Source organism: Aristolochia californica, unplaced genomic scaffold (genome assembly GCF_029961685.1).
Source record: "Aristolochia californica isolate CCGP_79_NKW_82.1479 unplaced genomic scaffold, dmAriCali1.0.hap1 SCAF_8, whole genome shotgun sequence".
Taxonomy (NCBI): domain Eukaryota; kingdom Viridiplantae; phylum Streptophyta; class Magnoliopsida; order Piperales; family Aristolochiaceae; genus Aristolochia; species Aristolochia californica.
This window is the reverse complement of record NW_027182279.1, coordinates 1098408-1118215: the sequence shown is the minus strand read 5'-3', so window position 1 is coordinate 1118215 and position 19808 is coordinate 1098408. Positions and strand designations below refer to the sequence as shown.

The window sequence follows — 19808 nt, the reverse complement described above, 5'->3', positions numbered from 1 at the left end:
CACTTCTTTGCACGATTCGCATCAACTTTCTTACGACCGTTTTGGCCCGTTTAGACTATTTTTTGCCTGCAAAATACCTAATGTCACTAACGGATACTCGTGACGCGAGCGCGTGTCTACGCTGGATTCGAACCAGAGAGAGCAAGGGATGCTTACCTGGCGGGCAACATTGGCGCGAGGGAGCCGCCGTCTCCGGTCTAAAAATCATTTAAACTGTAATGTTGCCTTTAAAAAAGTGTGGCTCAGGAGGAAGACGGAGCGTTTTGCGCCGGCAAAAGCTGGGTGGTGTCGGAGGGAAGTCAGAGGCTTGCAGCCGAGGACAGAACGGCTAAGCTCCAGTCAACGAAGAAACAAGACAAAGGATTGTCTCGGGCTAATAAAATTTCTTAGAAAATAATACGTGACCCCCAAGCCAATACCGAAACATTAGACGTTAATGTGACACGATAGGAGTCAGATTCTTATCCGCTCCTTTTATCCAAAAGCAACATCAGCTAATCCGCGTCGGCGCGAGTGCGGCACTGACTAGCAGTCACGGCGGTCTCCACTCACGGCCCAGTCGATCTATCAGCTTGCTCCTAAGCCAACACCACTAATAAAAAAGAAAAAAGAAAAAAGAAAAATCAATTTCTTACTACCAGTTTAAATATCTATTTTATTTATTTATTTATTTATTTATTTATTTATTTATTTATTTATTTATTTATTTATTTATTTATTTATTTATACACTTCGATACTCGCTTCCTCCGGCAGCCGTCGATACGACCATGACTCACTGCCTTTCGAGTTCGCACACGTGGGCCCCACAATGGCCTCACTTTCGCTGACGTGGTAGGAACTGAAAGCGACCGGGTCTCAGTTGGTCTCCCTCCACCATTCCGTAACCGCATACCGCTAATTATTATCCGCCATCTTTGTCACCTTTCTACGTTTCTGCGCGAATTGACCAAAAAACCACCCACCTGCTTCTTCTAATCTCGTATCGTCGAGGGTATTAAAGTGACTTTGCCTAATTCTATTCAGAACCCGCTATTGTCTCTTAAAGATATGAACAGCGGTAGGGAGGTTTCTTATCACGAGATCTTCAATTTTGCGACAGATGAAGGAAGGGAAGATCTCGATAGCGTCTTATGTGATTCTCATGTGAAGAAAAGTCAGCGCAGGAGAGCGGAGACGAATGGATTCGTAAACGGCTCTTTTAGGCAGCTTCGCCGCCGGCCAATCATGTGGGCGAACCGCCGTGTCCCGTTAATGGAAATGGCGGGAACTTGACAATGTGACCCGCTCGATGTGGTGGCCCTGCCGAATCGGACTGCTTGAGGGTGCCACGTAATCTTTTACGTGGACTTCTTTTGTCGTTTTCGAAGTACTGGCGATTTATAAACAGGCGATGATTTTCACGGTTCACACGGTTTCTTAACAGGGGTGTTTTTCGTCCGCTGAGAAACGCCTTCCCCCAGCGACTGCTTGAGCAAGGCTTGGGTCTCGGAGAGGAGCGGTTTTTCGATTGTTGTTTGCAGGTAGCTGCTACATTCCTTTCCTTTTTCTTAAAGCGATCTGATCGTTGCTGTCTCCGTAGTCTGGTGTTATTTGCGTTTTTATTTTTGTTTCTATGATTTTTATTTTTTGTCTCTTCGTCAGGACTTTTGCTTGTTTTCTGCCGATCTGGTTACTGTGTTTTTCTGAAGGTTTTGATATCTGTGTTCTGATCTCATGTTAATTTTCTGCCAGCTTGATGTTTGTAGGTTTTTGCTTTCGCAGGTTTTGGAGTTAATGTTTTTTATTTGCTCGAAGTTTCTTTTTCTGTCGTTGGTGAGAGGATCCTTGGCTTGAAAGGTTTAGTGTGAATCATCTGTACTTGCTGCTAGTGCACTGCTTGTTGGTTGTCGTTCCTTTTGCAGCTATCTTTCTATTTCTTCTTCGCTCTCACTGTCTCTCTCTTTTTTCTTTTCTTTTTTTTCTTTTTTTTGCTTTGGTGGGGTTTAATGTTGGAGATTCACTAAGCGAGGTTCTTGGTTTTTTCTTTTATTTTGCTTATTGGTGACGATTGTTTGGATATCTCTATTATTTGTGCGTATTTGGCTTTAGTTGGACCACTTAGTATTGAGATTGTAGATCAGGGTGTTCTTTTCTGAGCGATCCGATCTACATTTTATTGTTGCAGTGGTGTTTCTTCTAGGGTTTGAGGACTGGTGTGCGGTTTTTTCCTGCTGCTTTATTTTTAGTACGGTGACTTCGATTCTATGTTGAAGTGTTTTATACGTGTTAACGTTGTTTTTTTAATTTTTGGAATATTTAAGAAATTTCTATGTTTTCGCTTTCTGCAACACGGATGCTCGTGTTGTCATGCTTTCTGAACTTTCTGCCCATCCGATCTCGATGTTGTATTGAATAGCTTGCTTCGCGATTATAGGGTTTTACTACCTATTCATCGTCTGCGCTTTCATAAAAAAAACGAGTATATTTGTCATTGGCCATTCTTGTCTTTATCATCGAAACTACATTTGCTGGTGCTTCTCTATATCTACCATCTCTGACGCTCCTCAAACCCTCCATGGCAGCCAGACCTTTGCTAACCAGGCAACTAAATACTTCTCTCGCAATTATGTATGAACTCGAATGCGGGACAGAACATGTCAATCAACTTTGCTGTAGTTTTGGGTTTTTTGCGCTTCACTTTATTTCTAGAGAAATTTGGATTACCTGGGATTTTGTTTACTTGTTCTTTGAAAGGATGTTACTGCCGCTGTTTCTGTACAGCTGAAAATTTAAGCTTATAACTCACATAAGATTTTCTCATGTTTTTATGTTTTCATGTGCAGTCATCATGGGTAGAAAGAAAAGAAGTGATCCAGGCTCCACCAGTCAGGGTTCTGAACAAGAAGGGACTGCTGATACTAGTCGGGGGACTCAGCGTCCACTTGAACAGCGAGCTCCTGCATCACAGCCAGGGTATCAAGGTGGAAGGGGTGGTGGTCCTCCTCAGGCCCAACATCAAGGAGGTGGTCGAGGGGGAGGCAGTGGATATTATCAGGGCCGAGGTGGATATCAACCACGTGGGGGGATGGCACCTCAATCAGGTGGACCCCCATCAGAGTACCCGGGGCGAGGTGGTTATCAATCTCGTGGAGGGCCGGCACCACAATTTGGCAGCTTCCCATCTGCAATCAGTGGGAGACGTGGGGGCCGTGGCAGTGGTGGTGCTGTAGGTGGACATGGTGGTGGTCCTTCCCCTAGGCCTTCAGTTCCCGAGCTGCACCAAGCTTCCCAGCAATACTTGTCTGGAACACCCTCTGGTACTCCAAAGGCCAGTTCAGCTGGTCCATCGGGAGGACAGGGCCTGATGCAGGTTACTCAGCAAGTTGAGCAACTCTCTCTCCAGCCTGAAGAGAGTTCTGGCCAGGCCATTCAGCCTTTCATTCCATCTGCTGGTTCTAGCAAATCATTGAGGTTCCCACTTCGCCCTGGAAAGGGTAGCAGTGGAATTAAATGTATTGTCAAGGCAAATCATTTCTTTGCAGAGCTTCCGGACAAGGATCTCCACCAATATGATGTATGTCCTTGTTTTCTCTTTTTCAATTCTATATCCATTTCTATCATTATTGATACCTGGTTATGTTGAATTAGGTAACAATCACTCCTGAAGTTACATCACGTGGTGTGAATCGTGCTGTAATGCAAAGATTAGTTGAACTGTACCGAGAATCGCATCTTGGTAGGCGGCTTCCAGCTTATGATGGTAGAAAAAGTCTGTATACTGCAGGACCTCTTCCATTTACTTCAAAAGATTTTCAAATTCAGCTTATGGACGAGGAAGATAATCAAGGTGGTGCTAGGTGCGTTGATGCTCATCGTATTCTGTTATACATGCATTCTATTAGATAAAGTATTTTAGAAAATTTTGAGTCTCTTGTTCTCTCATGCCCTTCTTATGAATGTATTCTGCTTCAGGAGAGAGAGGTCATTCAGGGTGGTCATAAAATTTGCGGCACGTGCTGATTTACATCACCTAGGAATGTTTTTGGATGGGAGGCAGGCTGATGCTCCGCAAGAAGCTCTTCAGGTGCTTGATATAGTACTACGTGAGCTTCCAACATCCAGGTGCTTCTATAAAAAATCATCTAAATATTTGACTTTCATCCTGTAGTTGTATTGCAATGTATCTTGATGTTTGTGGTTTTCTAGGTATTCACCTGTTGGTCGTTCATTCTACTCCCCTGATCTAGGGAAAAGGCAACCTCTTGGCGAGGGTCTAGAAAGTTGGCGTGGTTTCTACCAGAGCATTAGGCCAACTCAGATGGGGTTGTCCTTGAACATTGGTATGTAATATGGTCATTTATGTTGCAATACTGGTTGTACTTGTCCTGTACTAACTTCTTTGTCTAGTTTATATTTCTTTACATCATTATTGTTGCACGTGCAAATGTGTTTTCTGATCTACTATTGATGTTAAGCTGATATTTATTGTTGAACTTTTCTTTTGTGTTATTGCATGGATCTGCTTGACCTGCTATTGCTGTTAAACATTTTTGCTTGCAGCATAAGAAATGCTCTCAACTGTCAAATTTGTGGCAGGATGATGTATCTTTATATCCAAATAGAGATCGTGTTGTTCCTTCAAATTTATTTGTCACCATCTATATCATAATATGAAAGTTCCGAAGCCAATTTGTGAATGTTAAGTTGATGTCCCATTATTTTGGGAATTTTTCTCGCTAGTTGCTCTTACATTTCAAATTCATGGAAACTTGTTCTTCAAATTTATTTATTACCATTTAGATCATATTTTGAAATCCTAAAGCCAATATGTTGAATGTTAAGTAGATGTGCCATTGTTTTGTTAACTGTTTTCTTTCACTAATTGTTACCCTCTCCACTGACTTTGCTTCTGCCCTATAGATATGTCATCCACTGCCTTCATTGAACCTCTCCCAGTCATTGATTTTGTGACTCAGCTTCTCAATAGAGATGTTGGTTCCAGGACTCTATCTGATGCTGATCGTGTCAAGGTGTGCTTACTTGTCATTTTTGTTTGCATTTTAGTTAGCGTTTTTTCTGTGTGTCCAATGTGCTTTGTTTTTTTGGCTTCTGATTTGATCCAATGATAGCAGCATTTGCAGTACAAGTCATGGTTATCTGAGTTGGCATATTTACTAATTTACAGATTAAAAAGGCACTAAGAGGTGTCAAGGTTGAAGTTACACACAGAGGTAACATGCGGAGAAAATACCGTATATCTGGTTTAACATCACAACCAACAAGAGAACTTACGTATGTATATCTTGTCTTTGGTAAATTACGCCTTTTAGTGTATGGTTACAATTTGGCATGTTCTGAACTGATATATTTTTTGTTCTGCTTTATCTTTTATTTTGTTATTGTACATAGATTTCCAGTCGATGACAGGGGCACAATGAAGTCAGTTGTCCAATATTTCCAGGAGACTTATGGTTTTGTAATTCAGCACACAAACTGGCCTTGCTTGCAAGTTGGCAATTCACAGAGACCAAACTATCTGCCAATGGAGGTTTAACTCACATTAAGAAACTCTGACCTCTTATATTGTTGTTCTTATGTGCTGCCCGGTCTGATGGTTGTGCATTTTTTTTTATTATCAGGTGTGTAAGATTGTGGAAGGACAGAGATATTCGAAAAGGTTAAATGAGAAGCAGATCACTGCTTTGCTCAAAGTTACCTGTCAGCGTCCTCATGAACGTGAAATGGATATATTACAGGTGTTTTTTTGTTTGCATGCTCATGTTAATGTCTTAAGTAGTTGCCCCAATTGTCTTGTTTTCATTTTTTGTGTGTATTTTTTTTTCTTGGTGATGGAAACTTTAGTGCCTCTTTAAAGATGTTATTGTTATTGTATCTTTGCTTCTTTTTTGTGGTTTTAGTTCTTACCTTATTCCCTAATCTTTACAGACTGTTCATCATAATGCATACAGAGAAGATCCCTATGCAAATGAGTTTGGCATTAAAATTAGTGAAAAGCTTGCTCAAGTTGAAGCTCGTATTTTACCTGCTCCTTGGGTATACAAACTATTATTTGCATTGTTTACAGTTTCTTGGTGTAGAATGTCTTCTGATTGTTTTCATTTGTTTTTCAGCTAAAATACCATGACACAGGGAGGGAGAGAGATTGCTTGCCACAAGTTGGTCAGTGGAATATGATGAACAAGGTAAAACTCTTGATTTTGTTTATACTTTATTGCAAGAAATAGACTCTTGTCATCTCACTAGGCAAACATTTTTACTTAATATGTACTTGAATGTGGTAGAAAGTTGAAGACTTCTTGAGGAGGCACTTAAATAGCTTTATGTGAATTAGGAATAATCCAATTAGAATTGTGTTACAAAAAATCCAATTAAAATTGTGTTATAAAAAATCCAATTGGAGTTTTCTATAGTCAATAAAATTTTTAAAGAGTTTTTGTCTCCCTCTTCCTTGCAGTTCCCTATCTCCACAAAAATAAAAAAAGAATGAGAAACCTTTGTAACTTGACCCCAAAATAGTAGTTTGCCTATTTTTTATAGAAATATCTGTAATTACTTTTATGTTTTCGGCCATATGTATCTTTTAGCTGTTTGAAGCTGACATGTTCAGACTTTTTTATTTATTTTTTATTTGCATGTGGATACTCTGTTTTTCCTTGGCTTGTTTTGTTATTGTTCTTTTTGTCCTCGTTGCTTTGTCATTTGCAATCACCTTTAACTAACAATTTTCTTTCTTTCATTGTAGAAAATGGTCAATGGAGGAACTGTGAACCACTGGATGTGTATGAATTTTTCACGTAATGTTCAAGATAGTGTTGCACGTGGATTTTGTCAGGAACTTGCTAAAATGTGTATGATTTCTGGCATGGTATGTTCCCAATAGTCATTCATCTTTATTTATTTATTTATTTTGCATTGAAAACTACCCACATTTTGAAACAAATCTGTTCATTCTTAGTTCTAGTATTTATATCTGTAAGGTTGTCCAATCTTTTCTCGTTTTCTTTCAGGCATTTAATCCTAATGCCATTCTGGAGCCCTACTCTGCTCGGCCAGATCTGGTTGAGAGGGCATTGAGAACCCGTTACCATAATGCCATGGATAAACTGGGCGGAAAGGAAATTGACCTGCTGATTGTGATATTGCCTGATAACAATGGCTCTCTTTATGGTACCAGTGAATGTATCCTTGCATACTTTAAGACATTAATATTTACCCAGGTGACCTGAAGAGCTTGCATTTTGTGTTATTCTTTAGGTGATCTGAAGAGGATTTGTGAGACAGATCTTGGTTTGGTCTCGCAATGCTGCTTAACAAAGCATGTATTTAAGATGAGCAAGCAGTACCTGGCAAATGTTGCACTTAAAATAAATGTGAAGGTAGGTTTCATGTACTCTCATTAATGTTGGTATACAAATAGATCTTTGTCATTGTTTCCTTTTCTTTGATGTGAATAGGTAGGGGGTAGGAACACCGTGCTGGTGGATGCATTGTCAAGGCGAATTCCTCTTGTTAGTGATACCCCTACAATTATTTTTGGAGCTGATGTAACTCATCCTCATCCGGGTGAAGATTCTAGTCCATCAATTGCAGCGGTAAAAGCCAAGTGTTCTTGTTTCTTTTGCTCCCATCTGAATTCTGTTTACTTGTCCTTCGGGTTGAAGTCCTCTTAACTTGATTGTTGTTTCTGTGCTTCAACGGATATCTAGGTCGTCGCATCCCAAGATTGGCCGGAAATTACAAAGTATGCCGGTCTGGTTTGTGCACAGGTCCATCGCCAAGAGCTCATCCAGGATCTTTTTAAAACCTGGCAAGATCCTGTCCGTGGAACTTGTACTGGTGGAATGATCAAGTATGATTTTTGTGCATGTGATGCCCTTGCTGTTGGCCGTTTGACTAAAAAATCAAGCTGTTATTTATGTTTTGCTCACCAGATGTCATTTTTGTTTAATTTTTGGCTTTTGATTTACTTTTAAATTGGAAGTTCTTGTGCTTAATGAATAGAATAGCTAAATGAAAATATTCTTTGAATGGATTCAGGGATCTACTCATATCTTTCAGAAGAGCAACTGGACAGAAGCCTCAACGAATCATCTTCTATCGGTAACTTGATCAATCAGTCAGATATTTGAATGGCTATAAGACAAATTGCATTTTTATTTTTATGGCTGGCTTGATGTGATCGGGTTCATGTTTTAGGGATGGTGTGAGTGAAGGCCAGTTTTATCAGGTCCTACTCTATGAACTGGATGCGATTCGGAAGGTCGTAGCTCTTTGGGTTTTTTATTTTTTATGTTTTAATTGGTGCTGATGAATATTCGTGTGAATACATGATTGAATGTTGTTCTGTTGTTGTCTGTTTACTCAGGCTTGTGCCTCTTTAGAACCAAATTATCAGCCTCCTGTGACCTTTGTGGTAGTCCAAAAACGTCACCATACGAGGCTATTTGCGAACAACCACCACGATCGGCATTCAGTTGACAGGAGTGGAAATATTTTACCTGGTAAGATTTGCTCTCTATGCTATCTTACCACCATGATTGGTAAGATGTAATATGTTCCATGTAAAAATTATTCTAATTATTATGCTCTTGCCGTTTTTCAACAACGTCAGGAACCGTGGTGGATACCAAGATTTGTCATCCAACTGAATTTGACTTCTTCCTGTGCAGTCATGCTGGCATTCAGGTAACCAAATCTATTCCCTTGTATTTAGATTAAGGCTCATTAGTAGAGATATAATTTATTTGCTACTGATGATGAAAAACTTAAACTTAGGGCACGAGCCGTCCTGCTCACTACCATATTCTGTGGGATGAGAACAAATTTTCTGCCGATGCCCTTCAATTGCTCACAAACAATCTTTGCTACACGTAAGAATCAGTTTTTTTTTTTTTTTTTTTTTTCCTGTACTGGGAGGGGAGTGTACACTCTGCATAATTAATTAATTCATGTGTTCAATCTTGTTGCTCGTTGCAGGTATGCTCGCTGTACAAGATCTGTTTCAATAGGTGAGAGAGTCATCTTTCCTAGCTCTTTTGTCTCTCTCTATATATATAGTATGTTAACATCTTACACTAAAACGTTTTGTTGGTGGTAACAGTGCCGCCTGCATATTATGCTCATCTTGCAGCTTTCCGGGCACGCTTCTACATGGAGCCTGAGACTTCTGACAGTGGCTCCATGACTAGTGGTGCAGCTGGCCGAGGAGGTGGGCCACGAAACACTCGAGTCCCCGGAGGTGGTGCAGTTAGGCCACTGCCTCCTCTCAAGGACAACGTTAAGAAAGTCATGTTTTATTGCTGAATTAAATTGCTAGTAAATACATACCCAAGTGAGCTGATTCTGAATTAAATGTTTTATGGTTGTGTGGGGGGTTTTTCTTTTATTGGAAATTATGATGGATTCAATAATAAATACCCCACACCCGAGACCACTTGGTTACAAATTCTCTGCCCCAAGTAGGTGTGTTACAATCTGTATATTCCCTTTTTAATAAGTGGCGCCTGATACTGGGATTACGAAAACCATGTTTCATTATTCAAATCGTATTTACAACAAGAAATATGTAGTAGATAAGACCAAGGAAAGGAGCCTTTCAGAGATTACTTGGGTTTGCTGTGAATCTTGTTAAGAAACCCGATCAAGCGGTAGATAAGAAAAGGAGCAAGCAACAGGAGTGACAGTGTCAACAAGCTGGGTGTTTTCTTCTTCGTCTTTATTTCTTGAGAGGAGGATGATCCCTTGGTCTGAAGCAGTCGGTCACCATCCTGAGACGATGGCGTTTCAGGAGTTAACCTAGAATCCTAAAAGTGAGTTCAGATGATCCAAATAAGTGATAAAACTTCATTTCCTAGGAAACAACAAGAAAAACAAAAAAAACACACACACACTTAAAAGAGCTGATTTCTGTTTCTTACCTCTGTATCCGAGATTGGGTTCGCCTGCATTCAAGTGGAAAGAGAAATTTGTCAGTAAATGCAGTCGGTGTAACACATTTGTCAGCGAAAATGATGTTGCTCACCTTTGTGTCGCCTGAGGCTTCAACGGAGCCTTCACCTCCGTCTGGAAAGGTTGATCAACTGCCACCGGAACGGTTTTGGCCTGCAATAGAAAACCGTTAAGAATCCCAGGTTACCTTCCTCTTATTTTTTCCTCTCTGATTCGTTCAACTTACCAGGTTTCTGAACTGGAGATTATAGAACATTTGGATATATCTCTGTTTTGCTACTTTCTCTTCCTTGTTAAGTTGCCTCCAGAAGCCGTAAATGGATCCCATGTCTAGAACTTTGTTTGCGTAGATCTTCCACGTATAGCTGTAACACGAATTCCGTTTGAAAACCAACTGTTAATTAAGATGCGCTGGAGGAGACGACCATCGACATGGTCTGTAACATGTTTAATCTTTAACTGACCATTCGTAGATTCGTTGAAGTCCAGCTCTGGACGTGTTATTCCAGTGCTCCCCATCTTCCTTGCATTTCTCGAAGAAGTCGGCGATCTTGTTGCTTGACTCATCTCCATTGTTGGGGTCAACGTGGAAGCCTGAGACTCCGTCGACTATAATTTCAGCCGGGCCTCCTTGGTTAGTTGCGAAGGTCGGGAGTCCGCAGTTCATTGCCTCTATTACTGTTAGACCGAAGGCTTCATAAAGAGCCGGCTGCAAGAGAGGGACAAAATCTCTCAGTTGCAGTTTCGGAACCAGAATGATCAGAATAACAAGAACCAAGTGCTGATTCAAACCTGCACGAAAGCTCCCTTTGTATCGGCTATCCACCTGTAAAGCTCGCTATTCCTGTACCTATCGTTCTGAGCAGCGATCCAGCGAATCTGACCCTTCAATTGGTACTTGTCGATCAGGTCGTGCATCTTCTTTATTTCACTCTGCTCTTCTCTGTCTTTCGATTTGGATGCGTCGAAGAAGCCGGCCACCACCACGAGGTTAACCAAGTTCCGAAGCCTCTTGTTCTTTGCGTACCACTCGGTTAACCCTGTGATGTTCTTCACAGTATCCAGCCTTGCCATGGAGAAGATGATGGGTTTCTTTCGGTCTTCCAGGAATCCTCTGTTTCCGGCTCGAAACGTCAGTCAAACTCCATTTAAATGGTTAAAAGATGGGATCGGTTTACTTGATGGCGACTTACATGTGCTCCTCGTTGTCCTCCTTACTATACAGCAGCTCTTCAATGGCGGGGTGGAACGAGGTCAGCCTCTTTTCATTCTCCGTGTAAGGGAAGTAGACTGATTGGTCCGCACCTGGGGCAGCTATGTTGAATTTGGGATCGAAAGAGCTGATGCCGGAGACGACTCGGTACAGACCAGGAAGAGTAAACGCGCCGTGGCTTTCGTACTGTCCAGGCCTATCCTTGCTGCCAGAAAACAAAGATGGTTCAGTTAGGTTAGTTTTTTGTAGACATTGTTGACCCATTACTCTGACATCCCCACACACCTTCCGGCGATTTCTTGAAACGTGCTCGTGATGATAAAATCAGTGGTGTTCATGGCTATGATGTCAGCCGTGAATTGGCATGAGAAGTGGTATTTGGGGTCTAATTCCCTCCATTTCACGTCGGAATCTTCGTACTTCGTCTTCTCTAGGGCGTGAGCGATGGTTCCCTGTGTACCCGTCATGTGGGTGAGTGCCATGAAAGAAGAAAATCGTCCAGGAAGCTCCTCTTCAACCAGAATGTCACTCACCTGAGTAATCCCCAGTTTGCTAGCAATCAGAGAAGCTACCAGGTTCCCATCACTGTAGTTTCCGATTATCAGGTCTGGCTTCCCCTCCAAGTGGTCAATGATTTTCGCAGCAGCGTCCTGAAGATTAAAAGAAAAATAAAAAATAAACTTACTGTGATTATATAATGATGATAAAGAGGAGAGGATCTGTTGTCATGGACTTGCCTGAGAAAACCTCTCGAGGTAAGGGTAGATGTCGAAACGTGATACCCATTGGCGGAGGATCCCATTTTCTGTCTTGAATGGGATTCGAAGTATGTGGGAGTGTTTCGTGTTCAGAATCGGCTCTAGTTCTTGATTGCATTTCGTCCCTCGAGCATCTGGTATCAGTCTGGTAATCTGCTCATAGTCATATAATGAAATCAGTACTAATTCTAACTTGTAATGGGCATTTAATATTTGTTGGAATATTTGAATAACAAGAACTCACCACAAGGATTTGTGGTGTTATTGTCAATCCTTGTTGCTTGATTCTGCGAAGCATTTCCTCCTCCATTGCTCTTACTTGATCCAGAATGTAGACAACCTGTTCAAAATAAAGGAAATTAATTCTGGACAAGTTTGATCCATGTTATCTCTGATCCAGTCTAATTTGTCCGAAATTACCTGTCCTCCAGTGTCAGGCAAACCAAGAACATCTGCTTGGCCGAAGTATCCATGTGGGGAGAAAATAACTACATTGAATGTCGTTGGGACTCTGCTGAAGAATTTTTCCACGTTTGCAGGATCTGGAGCTTGAAGAACTTCTGAAAGTGAATTTATCGTCTCTTTTGCTTGTTCAGCTGTACTTCCCCACCCTCTCTCGAATCCCAGTTCTTGAAACCTGAATTTAAGCAAGATCCATAATTCAAAATTTGAATTCGATATGGAGCTTCAAGGGTTTGAATCAGAAGAAATTGTGGGTTTACCTCAGCTCAAACTGATGGTATGGAGTGTCCTTCGGCAGTCCACTGACAACCACATCAGCCACCAGAAGTGATTGTCGTAGTTTGGTTATCGAGTCCAAAGTCTCATTGATCATAAGATTCTGCAGATTGAGAACCAAGAACCAGGAAAGGAAATGGTTAATCCGGGCGCTAAAATTTTAATTTCTAAGCTTAAATTTTGGGTGTTGCTTCATTTGTTCATACTTCTCCTCTGTGATTCAGAGCCTGCAAATACTCCAACAAGGGCTTCTCGCCCTGTTCCTGATCTCCGAGCTTCGAAGATAAAAACTTCGCGACGTATTGTGTGCCTTTCCCTATTGAAGACGGCAAGATCACATGTGGGGTGGAGAACTTGAATGCTCCAAAATCAACTTCAAGTGCATTCTCGTCACTTGCCCTGCACATTGAGGAAACATACATTAAAGAAATAAAAACTTGAAGCGGCACAAGTCCTCTTTTTAATGGCATTTCTATCTCAGACTGATATCTACCAACCATTTTTCATCAAAGACTGTTTCTTTGAATTTCAAGAACTCTGCAGCAGTAAGTCCTTCAACTGAGAGATCTTCTGCGTTAACCTTGACATATTCCCAAATTCCAGGGTTGGGTCTCACTGCAAACGCTACATAAGGAGGAACAACAGCTGCTTCCTACATTTTCCGCGATGAATTACAGTCAGTTACTTGTTAAGAACAGATCAAAGAAAAAAAAAAAAAAACGGGGTTACAGACAAGAAGATCATTACCTTTGTGGATCTTATAATGTAGCCAAGCAGGCCGTCGAAGACCTTTTCTCTTTCTCCCTGGTCATCTATAGCTTTCTCCAATTCTTCCATCAGGTCTCGCATTTTAAGTATCCTTCTCCCACTTCCAGAGTACCTGTTTTGCAATGTTCAGACCTTCATTTGCATCTAGATTATGATAATGTAAACGAAGATTTATGTGGATATGACGTTACCTGGCAAAACACCTCTTCATCTGGTACCGGCTCTGTTTCAGAGCGTCGGGCATGCCATCGGTAATGCTATCTGATCTTTTATAAGTCGAAGCGGAAGCCATGTACATCAAACCCAGAAAAACCAGAAAAGTTTCGTGAAAGAACAGCTCCCCAGTAGCAATCTCGAAGCGATTGATTTGATTTGAGTCACCGCAGTTGCTGCTGCTGCAATTTATACCCATTTTCGTTGCATCTGTTGTTGATTCCAACTACTATTTGTTTGCCAGTTTCTTTCTGCTGCAGCAAGTTAAAAGTGCTCAGAATCGAAGAATCGTCGCTGTGAGTGGGCCATGGAAGGTTTTGACGAGAGGAGAAAGCACATTCCCAGAGCAAGAAAAGAATTCACAGGGATTCCTTCTTCTTGGATTGGAGACGAGAAGTCCAACGGGGATCGAAACCTCCCGTGTTGGATGATAACAACTGGTTCCAAACTTCTGTCTGCTTCCATGATTTCGTAACGTGATCCAAGTCTCACAAAATATTCTAGTTCTACCTTCTGCAATCTGTGTACAGATCTTGGGCACCCGTGTGAGATTGTTCCTTTCTTCTTCCCGGTAATGCTTTTCTCTCGCTTACAAACATTTTTAAATTTAAGAGATGCTCAGGCTTGATTTCCCAATATCTGAACATGGATTTTACCAGATTCTGGTTCATGTGGATTCTTTCAACTCGGACTAAGTCCAGTCACCGAAGCCCCGATCCGAGTCTCCTGACTTCAAAAATCGGGAGCTGAGTCGAGCGAGTCCCAGTCGAAAAACGGCAATGAGTAGAGCATGAGTTTAGTATAATTTTCAGCACGTCTCGACCCTTGGATGAGAATAAGAGAATGTATCAGCCGTCAAAACCTTCTTCTTCGTCTAGGGTTTCACTCGCTTTTCTATAAATCTCACTTCTGCTCCACCGCTTCGTATTCCTTGCCTCTCCTCTGGTAATGGTAAGATCTTGTGATACTTCGTGTTTCGTTGTGTTTTTCTCTTCGTTCTCTCTTTGTAAGCTTTCATGGTGAGAGATGGATGTGATGACCCTTTCCCCACATGATCGACTCTGATTATACTGAGCGTTTTAGTTTCTCCTCAGAGAATCAAGCCAGGATTCTGATCCGTCTCTTCATTGTTTTGTGTGCTTTGAAGTCTTTTGAAGTTACTGTTTTCAACCTCTCATTTATTTATTTTAATGATGAACTGCGATTTTTTATATTCATCTTACATCGTCTTTTAGTTCTTTTTTTGTTGAACTCGCTTCATGGGATTTGTTATTTGAATTTTCTTTTATCAAGATTTTTTTTTAACTAGCGTTTTTCTGCAATGGCTGTGTTATTATCTATGGTGGCATGTGGAAAAGATATTTAACTAGTCATTGAATCCTCTTTCTTGTTTTTATGAGACACTTGGTGATGGAAGTGATGATCCTTTCCCCACATGATCGACTCTGATTATACTGAGCGTTTTAGTTTCTCCTCGGAGAATCAAGCCAGGAAACTGATCCGTCTATGCATTGTTTTGTGTGATTTGCAGTCTTTTGAAGTTTAATGTTTTCAACCTCATTTAATTTTTTAATAATGAACTGAGTTTTTTTGTATTCATCTGACCTCTTCTTTTAGTTCTTTTTTCTGTTGAACTCGCTTCATGGGATTTGTTATTTGAAGTTTCTTTGATCAAGACTGTTTTTTTACGAGCGTTTTCCTGCAATGGCTGTGTAATATATCTATGGCGGCTCTAGAAAAAGATATTTAACTAGTCATTGAATCTTTTCTTATTTTTCTGTGACATTTGGTGATGGAAGTGATGATCCTTTCCCCACATGATCGACTCTGATTATACTGAGCGTTTTAGTTTCTCCTCGGAGAATCAAGCCAGGAATCTGATCCGTCTATATTCACTAATTTCACATACTTTTTTGAAAGTTACTGTTTGAAAATTTTTCGCGAGTTGAATTTTGTTTTGTACGTCGTGGGTTTTTTTCGTTTTGAAGGATGCGAGGGTATTCTTTCCTGATATTTCTTCTCCATTTTGGAAATCTAGCCAGCCGTCTCATCCTTGGTTGCATATTATTTTGTATTTTACTAGTTGATTTTTCGAGGTTTCTGCTATTCGCCGGACTGCCTTCACTAGGCTTTGCTATACTGGTGACTAACCTGTCGACTACGTCCTCGAGCTTACTCGGACAGTTTTACCATGTCTCCTGAGAGCGGCGCCGAAAGTATCAGGTGGTGTGCTTCGGGACGGTTCAGTTCGCTATTATCTTTCTTTATCGAGCAGGAAGAACCGAGTTGGTGAAGAACACAAACAATCAAAATCTTTTTGGTTTACATTAAATCATCTTAATTTAATTATCTGTTATAATAAAATGAAGATTAATTCATGAATTCATTTAAGATAAAAATAACAGTCTCGAATGCTGTTGGGTAATCAACGGTTATCCAATGGATTAAAATTTGTTTGAATGGTAAATATTTAAATAAAAGCTGAAAGGTTAAAATTTGCTGAAACCATTATCAGTTTTCTGGTAATTTCTTTTCATCAAATCTGTGTCCACAACCCATAAAGCAAATATCAAGTAATTCTTCTGCAAATCACCTACTGGAACAAACATCCAAATTGGACTAAATTTGAGAAGAAAGGTCACTGAGCATTTGACTACAATGGGTAACACACTTTGCAATTGTTTTTTTATATATATACCTCCATTTAACAGCTAATTCCCATCTCTGCATCGATCTCACTACCTTATTGGGTATTTGACAGCCTCCCTGCAAACCATGTTCTTGGAAGAACTGAATTAGCTCAGGTTCACTACCCATCAATACCTTGCTCTTCTCCCGCCTGTGCTCATCTATTGCTTCTAGCAATGCACAATCTTCTTCTAGTGTTGTTGGCAACTTGTTTAAGACATCAAGGCATCTCTTTGCTAACCACTCCATGACAAGAACCTCATTCTCCACCGAGAACAATGCACCTTCGTAAGTGAGGTGTTGTTGAGTCTTTCGTAGCTTTTGAGGAGTTGCCCAGAGACGCAAGGTAGATAAGAGTGCAAATGATGGCTTCCCGTCTGGCTGGATGTAGAGGCTCTCACTTGCCCATGGACTGGATGATTGAATGTCTGCTTCCAATGGGATGAAAGCCTTGTCGCTTGGGTTTGAATTCAGAACGAAGCCGTAGTGCTCCAGAAGCTCCAAGTTCGTGTATGTCCCATAGCACAGAAGGACCTGCAACACAGGCAAAAGATGGATACTGTATGGAAAAAAACCAAATGCTGCCCACTGTTTGTACCTGTTCTCCTTTTCTGTAATGTTTTCGTGCATAAAAGCAATATGCAGCTAAATCTTTCTCGTATACACCATCTGTTAGCCTTGGAGAGTTTTCTACATTCTCTGTGTAGTGCGAATCATCTTCTGGAGCAGCATAATTGGCAAAATCACCAACTGGGCATAGACATCCAGCATCATCCCATGGTATATGCATTGTGCGAGTGGAAACCTTAAAAGCACAGGAAGACGAGTCCAGTAAGTCCGAAACTTTGGATCCAATTTAGAGGGTAGAGACTAGTGATCAATCAAAGAGACTTGTGGATAATTTCTACTCCCATCCATGAATTTCATGCTATCCTTTAAGTGATGCATCTTACTTGCTCTCTCTCACAAGAGCAAAGAATGCAAACCCAAGATTTTGTCAGATAAATCACAGGAGAGGAATGAATTCATGCCAATTACCAATGTAGAGCACTCACAGTTCCACAAGCCCAAAGCCATGATTTGAAAGTCAAGAGTTGAGGCCTCAGTCCTATTTCTTGCATGAGGAGAAGAGCATCTTTCCATTCTGATTGAGTCCTGGAGACAGCCTTCTCTGAAGCCCAAATAGCATCGTCGACCTATCAATCAGAGGAATGATCTTGGGATGCCTAAAATATGAAATAGAACCAAGTATGGACATGCATTTATATCAAGACTGGTGATAATAACTTTGGAAAGAGAAGGGATGAAACTGAACTTGCAGGGCCTGGATCTCAAACCAAACAAAGCTTGAAAGTGTATGGTAAAAGCGTGGTAGCTGCATTAAGTAAGGAGCCCACTGAGAATTCCTCCCTTTCCCTACTTCAGCCAGCAAACACACAACTAATATCTGCAAAGAGATATCTAATAATTACAGTTATAAAAAAATACTAAATCAAAGTTTGAACAATCTAATTCAAACAAAAAGTTACGGTCTCAGATGTCTGATTGACATGCTTGTAACCAAATTGATAAGATACTCAACAAATAACTTAATGCTGATGAAGCAAGAGATAAAACAAAAAACAACATGGGCAAATTAGACTGAACTTAACCAAGTCTGGGTTATTGACACTTTGATCTTAATCTTACTCAAAATTTTCTGATTTTACTTAAAAGAACAAAACATAATCAGCATTTATCAAATTACCAGTTATGCTTGGTTACCTATTTTCTACAATTGCATTGTTATAAACTGCAATGAAATGCTTACTAGCATTAAGCAAGATCGTTGCTTGTTGGGCATTGTGCTGTTATAATGGGAATAGTCTTTCAGCTATTATAATGGAGATACTATTTTAGAGGTTTCACTTCTTCCTCCAATATGAGAACTATGCCACTTAGCTTGTTAAACTCACTACATGCCTTTTGGTGAATAACAAATTATTCCTATAACGTAATAAGCAGGGATATATGGAATTCAGGCTAGTATCACACAGACAGTTATTTTTTGGGACTTAAAAAATGCAGTGGAATTTTACATGTGAATATCAGGTAAAGTTGGTGAGTAATGAATGCTCAAACCAGTAACAAGAAGGATGAAAGCTAAAATTTGATATTGTCTTGGAGAAAGATGTAAAAAGATTGGTCAGGATCTCTACCATCACTTGTCCATCAGGTGAAATGGCTTTGAGGGAAGCTAGGTCAAACACCTATTAGGTTCTTAAATTATAAATCAAATGATAAACAAGAGCTATGAAGATTGAAAAGAATGTTGAAGAGAATAGAAGCACTCGTTTACAGTGGCTTGAGCTGGGCGAGTCATTGAGAATGATCAATCCAGAGCATACAAATCGATGTCTATCCAGTCACCCATTTTCATCAAAATGTGGTGTATCAATTGGACTATTCTACGGTGAGTTCACATTCTCATACAGCTACAGTGAAGTGTGAGAATGCAAGTAGCAGTAAGTTGAACTGATTGAATAGGTATGAGAATGCTTGTAGCAGTAAGTTGAACTGATTGAATAGGTATGAGAATGCTTGTAGCAGTAAGTTGAACAGATTGAATAGGTATAAGAATTCAGATAGCAGTAAATGGATCTGATTAATAGGTATCCTGGTGAAATTTGATATTGATTAATAAGTTAAGAATTAATCATTGGAAATCCAATGGTAAATTCAATCCCAACATTAGTGCATCTTCACTCTCAGGCACCTCACCTGAAATTTTTAGGTATCAGTTACTGTCACAATTTCATTTTTAACCTTTCTTTTGCTTCCACCCTTCCTTTGACCAGAAATTCAACAGATCTTCTGTAATGTAGAGGAGCAGAAATTTATATATAATCGATGAAAACAGGAAGCATGTTCACTAACCCAAACATTCAGTCAAACAGTTAGCAAGCATTCCAACCCAAGAAGAAAAAAACAAGGGGCCTCACCTGAGCAGACGACAGCCGAGGATACCTTTTTATGCGAAATGACAAGCTCGGATCTTCCAATACACTGTCCCTCGTGAACAATGCAGCTTTCGGGACCCTCAGAATAAGCTCCCCTCTGGTAAGCTCACGGATGGAAGCTAATCCTCGACTACGAGATACCCAGATAGCAACAAGTAAGAAAAATCGTAGTTTACTAATTTCAGCGACATATAGAAGAAAATGAATAACAATTCCAGGAATCGCGGGTTTCGCCGCTGATCATTTCTTTCAGTCTTGTTTGTCTTACCCGCCTGCCTCAGGAAAACATGAGACAACAACGGATTCACCCAAACACGACGACGCTCGATTCTGCGAAAGAGAAGGCGAGTCGGTCACCCCGAGATTTGCCGCCCATTGAAAGAAAGTTTCGAGCTTTTCGTCTTCGTCTTCCATTCGTTTCTCTAATCGTCTCTCCGTCAATTTCCCCGCAGCACACTTTTATTCACTACCAGGAGAACAG

At 40.5% G+C, this 19808-nt stretch overlaps 3 protein-coding genes and 3 non-coding genes across 8 annotated transcripts; 4 read left to right on the top strand and 2 right to left on the bottom strand.

The window, feature by feature from the left end:
• The first annotated feature begins 1425 nt into the window (after window positions 1-1425).
• On the top strand, window positions 1426-9416 carry LOC137939084 (protein argonaute 1-like). 2 transcript variants are annotated; one of them, XM_068784273.1, is made up of 23 exons: window positions 1426-1522; window positions 2825-3555; window positions 3630-3838; window positions 3954-4103; window positions 4188-4321; window positions 4902-5011; window positions 5167-5273; window positions 5391-5529; window positions 5621-5737; window positions 5928-6035; window positions 6113-6184; window positions 6745-6867; window positions 7010-7169; window positions 7257-7382; window positions 7461-7594; window positions 7709-7851; window positions 8040-8102; window positions 8199-8262; window positions 8368-8503; window positions 8614-8687; window positions 8778-8872; window positions 8979-9010; window positions 9103-9416. In XM_068784273.1, the coding sequence occupies exons 2-23, from the start codon at window positions 2830-2832 to the stop codon at window positions 9303-9305; spliced, it is 3225 nt and encodes a 1074-aa protein (XP_068640374.1). In that variant the 5' UTR covers window positions 1426-1522; window positions 2825-2829; the 3' UTR covers window positions 9306-9416. The 2 variants fall into 2 exon arrangements, with proteins under 2 accessions (XP_068640374.1, XP_068640375.1); XM_068784274.1 differs by lacking the exon at window positions 1426-1522 and adding an exon at window positions 1767-1838.
• A 120-nt stretch (window positions 9417-9536) lies between these two features.
• Window positions 9537-13789, bottom strand: LOC137939085 (sucrose synthase 7-like). Of its 2 annotated transcripts, none has more exons than XM_068784275.1 (17): window positions 13619-13789; window positions 13407-13539; window positions 13157-13311; window positions 12866-13058; window positions 12644-12762; window positions 12342-12558; window positions 12166-12261; window positions 11901-12074; window positions 11697-11813; window positions 11449-11615; window positions 11144-11368; window positions 10743-11064; window positions 10415-10659; window positions 10177-10315; window positions 10024-10103; window positions 9920-9943; window positions 9537-9797 (listed from the first exon to the last, which is right to left on the bottom strand). In XM_068784275.1, exons 1-17 carry the CDS (start codon window positions 13723-13725, stop codon window positions 9605-9607), a joined length of 2706 nt encoding a protein of 901 aa, XP_068640376.1. In that variant the 5' UTR covers window positions 13726-13789; the 3' UTR covers window positions 9537-9604. The 2 variants fall into 2 exon arrangements, with proteins under 2 accessions (XP_068640376.1, XP_068640377.1); XM_068784276.1 differs by having other exon boundaries at window positions 9705-9805.
• An 877-nt stretch (window positions 13790-14666) lies between these two features.
• On the top strand, window positions 14667-14760 carry LOC137939628 (small nucleolar RNA Z103). The gene has a single exon (XR_011110004.1). It is a non-coding gene; the product is annotated as a small nucleolar RNA Z103 (small nucleolar RNA).
• Window positions 14761-15050: 290 nt separating this feature from the next.
• LOC137939629 (small nucleolar RNA Z103) lies at window positions 15051-15144 on the top strand. The gene has a single exon (XR_011110005.1). It is a non-coding gene; the product is annotated as a small nucleolar RNA Z103 (small nucleolar RNA).
• Window positions 15145-15432: 288 nt separating this feature from the next.
• LOC137939627 (small nucleolar RNA Z103) lies at window positions 15433-15526 on the top strand. Its single transcript, XR_011110003.1, has one exon. It is a non-coding gene; the product is annotated as a small nucleolar RNA Z103 (small nucleolar RNA).
• Window positions 15527-16144: 618 nt separating this feature from the next.
• LOC137939017 (protein SET DOMAIN GROUP 40) lies at window positions 16145-19742 on the bottom strand. Its single transcript, XM_068784177.1, has 6 exons — window positions 19596-19742; window positions 19310-19457; window positions 17644-17775; window positions 17384-17524; window positions 16927-17133; window positions 16145-16862 (listed from the first exon to the last, which is right to left on the bottom strand). The coding sequence occupies exons 1-6, from the start codon at window positions 19739-19741 to the stop codon at window positions 16260-16262; spliced, it is 1377 nt and encodes a 458-aa protein (XP_068640278.1). The 5' UTR covers window position 19742; the 3' UTR covers window positions 16145-16259.
• Window positions 19743-19808: the final 66 nt, after the last annotated feature.

Coding starts and splice junctions, on each gene's coding strand:
- LOC137939084 (XM_068784273.1), top strand. CDS start 2,830: ATGGGTAGAAAGAAAAGAAGTGATCCAGGCTCCACCAGTCAGGGTTCT. Junction 6,185..6,744: donor AGTGGAATATGATGAACAAG/GTAAAACTCTTG, acceptor CTTTCATTGTAG/AAAATGGTCAATGGAGGAAC. Junction 7,170..7,256: donor TAACAATGGCTCTCTTTATG/GTACCAGTGAAT, acceptor GTTATTCTTTAG/GTGATCTGAAGAGGATTTGT.
- LOC137939085 (XM_068784275.1), bottom strand. CDS start 13,725: ATGTACATGGCTTCCGCTTCGACTTATAAAAGATCAGATAGCATTACC. Junction 12,262..12,341: donor TGCCTGACACTGGAGGACAG/GTAATTTCGGAC, acceptor TATTTTGAACAG/GTTGTCTACATTCTGGATCA. Junction 11,616..11,696: donor GCAAACTGGGGATTACTCAG/GTGAGTGACATT, acceptor ACGGGTACACAG/GGAACCATCGCTCACGCCCT.
- LOC137939017 (XM_068784177.1), bottom strand. CDS start 19,741: ATGGAAGACGAAGACGAAAAGCTCGAAACTTTCTTTCAATGGGCGGCA. Junction 17,776..19,309: donor CTCGGCTGTCGTCTGCTCAG/GTGAGGCCCCTT, acceptor ATCTCTTTGCAG/ATATTAGTTGTGTGTTTGCT. Junction 17,134..17,383: donor GGCTTTGGGCTTGTGGAACT/GTGAGTGCTCTA, acceptor TGTGCTTTTAAG/GTTTCCACTCGCACAATGCA.